Source organism: Nannospalax galili, unplaced genomic scaffold (genome assembly GCF_000622305.1).
Source record: "Nannospalax galili isolate Female #2095 unplaced genomic scaffold, S.galili_v1.0 scaffold5, whole genome shotgun sequence".
NCBI classification, from domain to species: Eukaryota; Metazoa; Chordata; class Mammalia; order Rodentia; family Spalacidae; genus Nannospalax; species Nannospalax galili.
The window spans coordinates 364,458-377,736 of record NW_008353126.1 but is presented as its reverse complement, the minus strand read 5'-3'; the positions used below and the strand labels follow the sequence as shown (position 1 = coordinate 377,736).

Below are 13,279 nucleotides of genomic sequence, written 5' to 3'. Positions count from 1 at the left end.
TGACGGTTAAAGTCACATGACAATTTTTACTTAAAAGTAAATTTGAATGCATTCAATAAGAGCTAGAACCAAATTTAGTTCCCCGTATCTGATTCCTGTTTGGAGTTATTCTCTTAGCAGGTTGATAATTTTTTTTTTTTTTAATATACTGCTAGTAATATATAGGTAGCAACTGACAAATGTATCTCTTTTTTCAGGCAAACAGCCGCAACAGGCTATAAAACAAGATAAACTGCTGTCTCCAAGTAAAAGAAAACCAAGATCCATGAGTGGGCATCGGTCAACAAGGAAACGATGTGGAGAGTCTCACCCGGAGTCCCCTGTGGGCTTCGGGCACATGAGTACTACAGGGTGTGTATTAAATAAATTGTTTCAGTTACCAACACCACCATTGTCAAGACACCAACTGAAACGACTAGAAGAGCACAGGTATCAGAGTGCCGGACGGTCCCTGCTTGAGCCTTTAATGCAGGGATATTGGGAGTGGCTAGTTAGAAGAGTGCCCTCGTGGATTGCCCCAAATCTCATCACCATCATTGGACTGTCAATAAACATCTGTACAACTATTTTGTTAGTCTTCTACTGTCCTACAGCTACAGAGCAGGTAAGAGGAATTTCTCAACAGCAGCAACATTTGTTAATTCCAGAAACATTGGGATTCTTGGGTCATTTTAAATAAAGTCAAAATATTCTCACAGCTGTCTGTAAACTGTTTTTACATAGCCCATTACATATTCTAATAAATTGCATAAATGCATCCTACATATACTGTATTGCTTATTAGAAACCAGAAAAAGGAAGTGTACCTTATACTTTTTTTTATCTTACTAGGTAACTGTTAGCTAGAGTTAAAAGAGTTTTTTGTTTTTTCCCCAGAACAAAAAACAAATCAATATGGAAAGACCCATCAGAAAAAAAAAAAGCGTTTTTTGTTTTTGTTTTTTTTTTTGTTTTTTTAAATAGGTGAATGAAGCCTTAGTGAAGTTTAAAATGATCAAAGAAAATCTTTGGTATTTGAGATGACATGACTACAAACAAGGCTTATCAAAAATTTTTCTCACGTGGGTATAGTGTGGAATACCTGTGATCCAGCACTAGGAAAGCTGGGAAAGAAAGATCATTGTCAGAGGCCAGTGAGGGCTTCATTGCAGTAAGGCAAGCTTAAGCTGGCCATTTGTTTGCACATTCATCTCTTAGAATAGTGACTAGTAGTCACTGTTGCTACAAAACATGTATTTTTTTTTAATCTTTCAGGATTTTCCTCCACCTCAAATTTTATTTTATTTTAATTTTTATTCCTCTTTTATTATGCAAATGAATATATTTCTAATTTTCCTTTTTTGTTGTTTTTTTTATATATATATTTTTTTATTTTATGTGTATGAGTGTATTGCCTGCGTGGAGGTAAGTGCACCCGTGTCGTGCAATGCCAATGGAGGACGGAAGAGACTGTCGAATCTTCTGGAACTGGAGTTAACAGACAGTTGTTAGCTGTCATGTGGGTGTTGGGATTCAAACTTAGGTCTTCTGAAAGAACAGCCAGTGTTCTTAACTGCTGAGCCATCTCTCCAGCCCCATAATTTTCATTTTTTGGAGACAGCATCTTGCTATCTGGCCCAGGATGTCCTCAAACTTGAGACCTTCCCCCTATCTTGTCCTAGGATTGCAGGCATATACCAACTTCTTTTTTCAAGTATCTTGCTGTATGTCAGGACTCGTCAACAAAATCCAGTATAACTGTTGAATGACATCACATGTCCTTTGAGCTATTTTACCTTGAGTTACTTGAAGCCCTGACCCCTACTTCCAGAAGATTTTTGTCCTTATGTATTTTTATCTTATATATCCTTATAAGGAACAGCACAGAGGTGGTTGAGTCTAATGGAAGTGTTCTAATACTCCTAAGCAAGATCTAGAAAGACGATCCGGGAGTGAGAGCAAGTTTAACCGGTGATTCACCCATTAATCATCATTTATTGAACACCCTGACATATACTGGGTAACCATGGCTCCCTATAATACTTTTCTTGGCCATTGTTCTCAAGTGATTTGGATTTATTGGAGTAATCCTAGGTAGCTAAACCTTTAGGGAAATTTCCAGAATAGGAAGTGCTCTGATTCAAAGAACTTTTCAGAATTGCCGTGGGGAAGAATCAAGGTGAAAAATGACTTTATCACCGATGCTCTGCAGTTGGAGGGCAGCTGCATGGTAGAAATTCTTGTTAGGCTCAGCTCTGGAAACATTAATATAGGATATGGCTGTCTTTCCTATGAGATCCTATCATCTCTATGATTGTCAGTATGATGTGTAAATTCTCTAAGTAGCATTTAATCTTTCTAAATCTTATTTTGCAGTATTATGAGAATTAATGAAAATATACTCAGGATGCCTAACATACAATGCTTAATAAATAGAAGCTGATTATTGTTTCATTGTTCAAAAAAGAATTAAACATAACCTTCCCTACAGCCCCTCCCATTCCTGATTACCTCTATGATATGTAATATATAGAACCATATATTTTTTATTCCTCATGAGTATATAACAACAAGAAAAATCTCCATTCCTTATTGTCTCTGATTCTTTGGAACCTTTTACCTGTAGTGATCATGAAGTTTTGTGCACGTATGTTAGGAACTTTCCATATTTTGACTTTTTTTTAATAAATCATCATTTCATGATACCAATACCTCTCATGGAAGTTCAGCATTTGTTTCCTTTTTTTGTTTTTTGAGATAGGATCTCCCTGTAGCCCCAGCTGACCTGGATCTCTATATAGACCAGGCTGGCTTGGATCTTACAGAGATCTGCCTACTTCTGTCTCCTGAGAGCTGGGATCAAAGGTGTGCACCACAGCTGTGCTGAATGAAGTTCTGTATTCTAATGGTTTAGGTGGATTTGTTTTGCTTAGGAAATGGAAACTTCTGGTAGACAGGTAAAGAAAATGAGTTAATCCTTTTCACATTTGCAGATACAACTGTCCACCTCTGTGTGCACGGAATACTGAAATATCTCTTTGATATGTCTGTTACTAAATATTTAAACTTTATTAGCTAGTAGCTTAGATCTGTTTTGTTAAATCTTTCTGGTTTTGTTTTTTTGAAACAGAGCTCTGTAGCTGTGATTATAGACATATGCCACCGTACTTGGCAGGCTTTGTGTTGCTGTTGTATTGATTTTACATTTTGGGGCTGGAGAGGTCAGCTCAGCAGTTAAGACTACATACTGACTGCTATTCCAAAGGTCCGGAGTTAGACTTCCAACACCCACATCTCGTGCCTTAAAACCACCTGTTCAACAGGATCCAGTGTACTCTTCTCACCCCTGTGGGCAACATTCAGATGCATATACCCACACACATACACATACACATACACATACACATACACATACACATACACATACACATACACATACACATACACATACACATACACATACACATACACATACACATACACATACACATACACATACACATACACATACACATACACATACACATACACATACACATACACATACACATACACATACACATACACATACACATACACATACACATACACATACACATACACATACACATACACATACACATACACATACACATACACATACACATACACATACACATACACATACACATACACATACACATACACATACACATACACATACACATACACATACACATACACATACACATACACATACACATACACATACACATACACATACACATACACATACACATACACATACACATACACATACACATACACATACACATACACATACACATACACATACACATACACATACACATAATTTAAGACTCCAAAATAAAATCTTTTTTTCAAGAACTTTATATTTTTTGTATTTTGAGACATCATCTCACTTTGTATTCTGGGCTAAACTCGCTATATACGCCAAGGTGAGCACTTTCAGTCTCCCTGCCTGTGTTTCCCAAGTGCTGAGATTATAGATGTGTGCCACTATGCCCAGCTTTAACTTAAGTTTTAAGTACCACAGACTAATGTAGATTTTTGTCTTGCAGCTTTATGTATGTCAGGATGCTTCAATTATGCTTGCCACCTAGGACAGATAAGAAAATATTACCATATACATGAAAGCTAGAATTGAGCTGTCTTATTAATAATGATTTTATTTTAAGATGCTAAAACTGCAGGAAAACAGAAAGAATCAAACATCTGATGTGCAGAATGTGGTGATGATTGCCTGTAAGCCCAGCATTTGAGAGGCTGAGGCAGGAGGATATCAGTTCCAGCCTAACCCAGACTATAGAATGAGAACATCTCAGGAACAGCAACAGCAAGTTTTGTTGAATTTAAGTACAATTTTTATGACATAATCATAAGTTTTTTGTTGTTGCAGTGCTCATTTATTTTTGTTTTCAAGTTTTGTGTTTTCCTTTATTAAACTCACTAAAAATAATTTGTTACTTTTTAGCATAGAAAAATGAAAAAAATTAACAGTACCATATCCACAGTATCACTGCACAGTTCAAAAGAAAAGGGAAAAACATTACATAGAAAAATTCAAACAAAAAGTAAGCTCCTCCTCTTTTATCTCTTGCATTACTCTTCTCATTGTTCTGACAAAGTACCTGACAAAAGCAAATTAAGGAAGGGTTTATTTGACTCAGTTTGCTGTAGGGAAGGCAGTGGTGGCAGGAACATGAGGCACAGTTAGAGATGAGTGCTGAAGGTCAGCTGGCTTTCTGCCTTTTCCCTTTTCAGTCTGGGTCCCCAGCCCATGGGATGGGGCCACTCACCTTCAGGGTGGTTCTACCCTCCTCAGTTAATCTTTCTGGAAACACCCTCATAAACAGTCCCAGAGATGTTTCCATGATGATATTGAATCCAGTCAAGTTGGCCATGAAGATTAACCATGACACCTACCTTTAATATCCTTTCCCCAGTCCCCCCTTTCAGACAACAGTGTTTCATAGTTTTTGGATGGATCCTTTTAGCAAACAAAACCTTTCCTACCAGCTCTGAATATATTTGTATGCATATAAATTAATTCTGTCATATATGTTAAGGCTTATCAAGTCAAGTTTCTGTACCCAGATGTCTCTCAGTGTGAATTAATTCATTGGAGCTTCATCAGCCCATCTAGTATTACTCCCTTAAAGAAGACCAGCTCTTACTCATCCAGCAGTTATTAGTTGCCAATAGTTCCTCAGTTGTGATTGTGGCTTCTTGTCCATTTCTGCAATTCTATGCTGGGTTTTTCTCTGGTTTGAGTTTGCATAGGTCTTGTGCATGCTGTCATCATTGCTGTAAGATCATGTGAACAAATTTCCAGAAGCCTCAAAAAATGTTTTCTTATCATCTACCACCCCTAGCTCTTACAATCTTTTTGCCTCCTCTTTTACAATGGTCTCTGAGCCCTGAGTGCATGAGTTTTAATATAGGAGTACTATGCAGGGACATGCACTCTTCTGTCTCTTATTCTCTACACTTTGGTCAGTTGTGGCTTGTGTTAATTGCTGTCTGTTACATGAGAAAGTTTTGCTGATGAGAGTTGAGAGATAGGTTAGTATTCTCTCTACCTCCTGTTTCAGTGTGTTCCCTGAGCCTTAGGTGTAGAGGTTGCATTGTAGATGTGTCACTTAGGACTGGGCATCTCACATACACTTATTCTCTGCATTTGAGTTGTAGAACTCTGTGATAGTCTCCATCTGTTGCAAAAAGAAACTTCTTTGATGAGTGGTGATGGGTTTACTTGTGTATAATTTTAGGGATCCATATTTAGTATGCAGTAAGAAATTATGTTTATCTAGGGATTTGACAGATGTAGAATTTTCTCTAGAATCTATGGCCTCTCCAGCCATGTGTATTTGTCTGTGTTTACAGTACCACACATGAGTTCCCTCCCATTGAGCAGGCTTTAAGTCCAATTAGACAGCTGTTGACTACCCCAAGATAAAAGTGCTACTGCTGCACCAATAGAGATAGTTTGCTGTAACGGTTATTTTTGTGGATATTCAACTTTAAAGCTGGAGTTGAACCATTGATTGATTTTTCTCCCTTAGCAGCTTGTATAGTGTCCTCTGAAAGTCTGAGAGCTAGTCTCTAAGAAGGAAGCTTCCAGGTCAGTTCCAGCTCTATTGTTCTAAGTCCTGCATTTAAAGTATGGCCTGTCTTCAGCAATAGGCTCTTACCTTCAAGTTCTGGGAGGAAATCAAGCCTGTGACAATATTCCGTGTTATTTTGGGATTTTCTTGGACTACCCTGGCCAACAACTTGAAAGGAAGTTTATCCTATCTGGCACTATATATTCTTCTTATATAGCCTTTAGCTATATACATGCACTCATGTACAGATTGTATGTGTATTTTTCAGTAGGCATTTCCCTCTAGTTTTTCACACCACGCAAAAGCATTAATTCTTCCTCCCCTTTCTTCCTGTCTAACCCTCCCTAGTCCCTTCCTAGGTAAAGTACCCCCATTTTCCCCCATCTCCCCATTGATAACACCTGTCCCATCCTCTTCAGTCTCTTGGGCTCCTTCTTCCCCTTTACCCCCATAGTTCCTTCTATAACTCTTCCTCTTCCTTTCTCAGTTTAATACCCCATTTCTCCCTTTTTAACACCTGTTTCCTACTGTCCTCCTGTCTCTGACACCTCTTTTCCCTTAGCCTCTATGATTCCTTCTCATTTTCCTGGTTCCTGCTGTTACATTAGGATATATATTCACATGTAAGGATTTGGTGCTAAGATCCACAAATGAAAGAGACCATAACATAGCTTGTTTTTTTGAGTCTCTGTTACTTCACTTACTATAACAGTTTTTACTTCCACCTATTTACCTGCAGATTTCATGATTTCATCTTTCTTTATAGTACTGAGTTGAACTCCATTGTGTAAATATGCCACATTTCATTATCCATTCATCAGTTGAGGGACATTTCAGTTGCTTCCATTTCTTTGCTATTGTGAAAAGAGCAGCAACAAACATGGCTATGCAAGTATCTTTGCAGTAGGACGAGTCATTTGGGTATATGCCAAGGAGTTACATTGTGGTTTGGTAGAATGCATGGAATTATTTCAATTTTTTTTTTTTTTTTTTTTTTTTTTTGGGGTTTTTTTTTTTTTTTTTTTTTTTGTCTTTTTGAGGCAGGGTTTCCCTGCAGCCCCAGCTGGCCTGGAACTTGCTATGTAGATCATCAGACTGGCCTCAAACTCACAGAGATCTGCCTTCCTCTGCCTCTCAAGTGCTGGGATTAAAGGCAGTCTGGCCTATTTTTAGTTTTTTAAGTGTTCTCCACACTGATTTGCCTAGTGGTTGTACAAATTTGCAATCCCACCAGCAGGAATGAGCATTTAAGAGAAGATCATTACCTTTTAATGACTGGATTATAAACAGGTCTCTAGCAAAGAAAACTCCTTTCCAGTATAGAATATACTTAATAGTTTACAGCTCTTGAGTATTGATTCAGTATAACCTGACAACTTCTATCTAAGAAAATAGCATGTGATAATAAAACTTTTTCATGGTCTAGGCATAAGAAAATAGTGTTTTAAAAAAGATACAAAATATTCTTCTATAAAGTGTAAGCCAAATATAAACTCTTTTAAAATAAATATTTAAATTCAAATATTCATTTTCTAAGAAAAGAGAAACTATTCCTTAAAAATATGACTATAAAACAAATATGACTATAAATATTTGAAATATAATGTTCAAAGCTTTGTGTATACTAGAGAATCATTTTCCTAGTGGTGTTCCTTGAACCCTTGAAAAACTGTGCTAAAAATAACTTGCGTGGGGGCTGGAGAGATGACTCAGTGGTCAAGAGCACTGGCTGCTGCTCTTGTACAGGACCCCCAGTTTGGTTCCTAGCACCCATTTGGTGGCTAACAGCCATCTATAACTCCAGTTCCAGGGAATCCAGTGCTCTCTTCTGGTTTCCACAAGCATTGCATAACACAGATGGTGCACTTAAGGCAGAACACTCATAAAATAAAAAAGTTTTTAAAAAGTAAATAAAGCAAAAAAATTTCAAGTTTCATTAAATGTGAAAATATCAGCATATTGTTTACTGTTTTTGACATTCACAGTATTCATTTGGCACATTGGGATCTAGAGGAAATCCTGCAGTACAGGAGTGTTAAATAGCCGAATGTGATGTCACTAGCCCTTTACCCCAGCACTTGGGAGGCAGGAGGTGAACATATCTCTCTGAGATCAAGGCCAGCCTTGATTCCATAGCAGGTTCCAGGCCAGCTGTGGCTACAGGGAGATCCTGTCTCCAAAAGACAAAAAAAGAAAAAAAAAAAAGAAAAAAAAAGAAAAAAGCTAACTATACATAATGTTGTTTAAGTATTTCTTTGATACACTTTGGGAAAAGCTACACTAGTTCTTTGGAGTTATATTTGTTTGCATATGCAGGATTTCCAGATATGCCAGCACATTTCTGTAATACTGGCACTTAGGAGGTAGGTGTAGGAGGATCAGGAATTCAAAGCCACCCTCAATTACATGGAGAGGCTAGCCTGGACTACATGAGACCCTGTCTCACAAAGTAAAACCAATTAAGAATGTTTTTGTTCTGAAATCCCAGAATTTGGGAGATAAATACAGAACTTTGACTAAATAAAAGATTTGGGACCAGCTGGACTATATGAGACTCTATTTCAAAACAAGGACAACAAAATCATGATCTCATGTAGCCCAAGCTGTCCTTGAAATAGCTGTAGCCAAAGATGACCTTGAATGCCCAATCCCCATCTCTACCTCCCAAGTGCTGAATTATAGCTTCATGCCACCATGCCTGGCTAGAAGATTATTAAATACTGGGAAGAAATTAGGGAAGAAAAGATAGTTTCATGAAATTTCTGTAAAATTCCTGCAAAGTACAGTCGCCTCTTGGGAACATGGGGTGGTTCTATCTTTATCTTCCCAAAGATATAGAGGCCTGCAGTTTATTTAAGTACCTCCTCTCATATGGTCTAGTGTTTGCATGTAACCCATGCATACCCTTCCATAGTCTATAAAACCATCTCTAAATTACTTTTATTACCTAATACAGTGTAAGCGCTGCTTAAATAGCTGGTACATGGTATTATTTAAGGGAAATAAAAGGCTTGTATATGTTTGGTACAGGTATAGTTTTTAAATTTTACTTTATTTTTTTAAACTCTGTGTGGCGTGGTGGGCGGGGGGGAGTTAGTTCAGGTGCTCACCAAGGTCTGAGACCTCTTATCTCTCTAGAGCTGGGGTTCCAGGCATTTGTGAGTCCCCCAACATGCTTCCTGGGAATCGAATTTGGGTCCTCTTCCAGAGTAGTATTCACTCTTCGCAGCTGAGCAATCGCTGCACCCAGATGCAGTTTTTATAGCTCACTGTTTAGAACTTGGTAGATTGAATCCCTGGTTATGTAGCCCAGCAATACAGAGAATCTATTGTAGTTAAGCAAGATTTTCGAGCAACCTTAAAAACAGGAAATTCAGTTCTCCTACCAATCCCAATTACTTCAATAAGTTCTTCAGTGTTTAACACTTTAGTCATACCTTCCACAGTTTTCAACCCTGTGTACTTCTCTAGAGAGTGAAGATAAAACAGGCTAGCAAGATGACACAGCAGGTAAACATACTTGCCACCAAAGCTGATGACCTGTTTGATCCCTGGTGCCCACGTGGTAGAAGGAAAGAAGCTTTGACCTCCACATGTGTATATGCACACACACACACACACACACACACACACACACAATCAATAAATAAATGACTAAATAAATAAGATTAAAATGAAAATAAAATATCTTCAGTTAAAAAATATGTTCGCCACACACAGTAACTGATACATCTGAACACTCTTACTTTGCTATTTCCTTCACAGGCACCTCTGTGGGCATATATTGCTTGTGCATGTGGCCTTTTCATTTACCAGTCTTTGGATGCCATAGATGGGAAACAGGCAAGAAGAACCAACAGTAGTTCTCCTTTGGGAGAACTCTTTGATCATGGCTGTGATTCACTATCAACAGGTATTGTTGCTTTTTTAATGTTAATGATTATTAACTGATAAAAAATAATGTGATAAACTGTTGGGGTAAATAAAAAATGTATTTAGTTTTCAAAACATGATTTTGTATTAAATTTTACTATTTTTCAAGACCGATTCTGGTTGTGATTCATTCATTATTGACATTATTGGAAAATTTAGAAGCTAAGTTTATTTATACTTATTTTTAAATCTAAGTTGATTTCAGCTGCTTTTTTTTTTTCCTTTTTCTTTTCTCTTTTTTCCCCCAGTGCTTGGGATTCAAACCCAGAGCCTTGTATATGCTAGACTAGGCAAGCCCTCTACCACTGAATTACATCTCTAGCCAGGCGCCTTTTCTTTTTTAAATTTTACAGTATAATTGCCATTACAAAAAATCTTGTAGGTATGAGTTCAGTAGTGGGTGAGTAGTAATCCATTGTCTTTATAGTTAAATTAATATTAAATGTGAATGTTTAAAATTATATGCTTGGATTATAAATATGTAATAAGGATCTGGATAAAAAGATTGGTGTGAATGAGTCCTGAAATGTAGCATACAGCATAAGGACTGCAGCTAATGATACTGTCTTATTATCAAAGAAAATTTTCCTAAGGGTAGATTTTAGGGGTTCCTCCCACAAATGGAACAAAAGATAACCATATGACTATAGAAGGTGAAGAGTAGGTTCACTCAGGTTTTTGTAACCATGTTCCCATGTTCATATATATCAAAACAACATGGACAATTTAAAGAAAGACTAGAAAAAAAATTAGTGCTAGCATGGGTTGGTTTAACATAGCTGAAATGTAGGTGATAAGTCTGTATTTTATAACATGTTGTAAGTTTTACATTGTTGTGTGAGGTCCAAACTTTCTTGGAAGTCTTTTTCCTCTATGTGACCTAGAAGCTAAATAAGAAAAGGCAGTTTTCCATTCTGAAGCAAGTAGATCCCTTTTTGATGGCTGCTTAAATTCTTTGGGTCGGTTGTTTTGTTTTCTTTTTGGCTATCTGCCCTTAATTATTTTTGTGGAAGTTTTTTTTTTTTTACCCTAAATTATGTGTGTGTGTGTGTGTGTGTGTGTGTGTGTGTGTGTACAGGTGGAGGCCAGAATAGGGTGTTGGATTCCCTGGAGCTGGAGTTAGAGGCAGTTGTGTTGCCCGGTATGGGTGCTGGGACTTGAGCTTGTGTCCTCTGCAAGAGCATCACACCCTCTGGCCATCTCTCTGGCCCTTGTTTTTGTTTTCTGTTTTTTGTTTTTGTTTTTGTTTTCTGTTTTGTTTTAGATAGGCCCTTCCAATACAGCTAAGGCTGGCCTTACTTCTCTAGGCTCTTGCCTCAGTCGCTCATGTCCTGAGATTTAGGCATGTGCTTCCTAGCAGATCCTGCCCCTGTAACTTTTTTACTACTTATTATTTCCACTATTACTAAGTAAGGAAAATTCTCAAAAAATACCCAAGTATTTTAGTTGCTTTGAAGAACTTTGCTTCAACTTAGTGATTTAGTGAAAAAGACATTTTTGTGTGAAAAGTAATGTATTACATAACTCAAGCAGATTGTGCATTCACAACTTACCTCATCATTTCCAGCGCAACTGATGTTTGTTATTGGTGCTATTCGGTTTTTATTATTTTCTCCTGCAGTTTTCGTGGTTCTTGGAACCTGTATTGCAGTACAACTTGGGACAAATCCTGATTGGATGTTTTTTTGTTGTTTTGCTGGAACGTTCATGTTCTATTGTGCACACTGGCAAACATACGTTTCTGGAACATTGCGGTTTGGAATGTAAGTAAGGCTTAATAGTGGTTTTGTTTTTTTGCTTTCAAATATGGAGAGTGTTGCTTAGAGGTATTAAGTGATCAGATCACAAAACTGGCTTAATAATTTTTTTTAAATTACTTAAAATTATTTTCTTTTGATCATGTGTCTCTTTTTTATTCTTTTTGAAAATAAGTTGTCATAATCTCCCAACCAGCATTTTTTTTAAATATCTTATTTTTATTTTATGTGTATGAGTGTTTTGTCTACATGTATATAAGTGTGCCCATTTCATGCAGTGCCAGTGGAGGTCAGAGGAGGGTATTGAATTCCCTGGAACTGGAGTTACAGACAGTTGTTAGTGCCATGTGGGTGCTGAGAATTGAACCTAGGTCCTCTGCAAGAGCAGCCAGTACTCTTAACCACTGAGCCATCTCTCCAACCGCCCAACCAGCATTTTTAAAGTAACATGGAAAGCAGTATTATAATTTAGCTTTTATTATTTGATGCTAAACTTTTAATAATTCATTTGACATATGCACACTACTACAGTCTGAGAATTAAAAAATGAAATTCAAATATTTTTTTACCTAAATGGGAAGCTCCTACCTGTTGACCAGTACTTTTCCATAATGATTAATGAGTAACTAGTCTTGGAATGTGATTAAAGATGATATTCACCATCTGTTTTTTAATTATCACAGACCCTATTTATAATACTTTTAACTTCATGTTTCGTGGTTTAAGATTTAAAGATTTAAAAAACTGAAAAAGACTATTTTCATGAATTGTCAAATAAAAATGTCTGATGGCAAGAGAATATTATAACCTATTCAATTCCATGATAGGTTTTTTTTTGTTTTTTTTTTTAAGATCCCTTTTAAGAATAGTTTTAATAGGCCTTGGAAAGGCTAGAATACTGAGAAATTCAATTGCTTACTATAGGCTCAGCTCAGATGATTTTTGCTGAACTTATTTAAATATAACTTAAGAGCCAGTGAGATAGTTCAATTAGTAAATGGCACATGCACACACGCACACACACTTGCTCATATACACACATATGTATCTCATAGCTCATATGCACAATAATAAAAGTTTTAAAACTTTTAAATAGAACATAAAATATCTTCATGACAATAGCTGAGTAATAATTTACATGCTCTTCTAAAGAAATTTCTTGGAGCAATTCAAAACAAAGGGCTTTAGAGAATATGTGTAAGGCCCATCTGAAGATGACATCTTTCATTATTAGAGATCAAAAGAGACATGAATGTTCATATGAAAAATGTGTGCCTTCGTCAACTGTTTATGAAATGGCCAGGAAATGCTGGAGTTATAGTGTAAATAAAGCAGTAATTGAATGTGTATACTTGCTTTATTCTCAGTTTTCATATTTTTATCTTGTAATACTTCATAGTCTTTCCCTGCATTAAGTAAAACCACAAAATGTTAAAATTAAAATAAAGTTCTAAGATAATTTGATAATTCAGTTTTAAGTTT

General features: G+C 36.7%; 1 protein-coding gene across 2 annotated transcripts in view; it reads left to right on the top strand.

Annotated features, from left to right (window-relative positions):
* The window catches only part of Cept1 (choline/ethanolamine phosphotransferase 1), a 45,295-nt gene that overhangs the window by 9,770 nt on the left and 22,246 nt on the right, over window positions 1-13,279 (top strand). For both annotated transcript variants that reach the window (XM_008850343.3, XM_029554650.1), the window contains exons 2-4: window positions 198-604; window positions 9,873-10,020; window positions 11,662-11,803. In XM_008850343.3, the coding sequence (XP_008848565.1) occupies window positions 198-604; window positions 9,873-10,020; window positions 11,662-11,803 (697 nt within the window). The remainder of the gene's footprint in view (window positions 1-197; window positions 605-9,872; window positions 10,021-11,661; window positions 11,804-13,279) is intronic.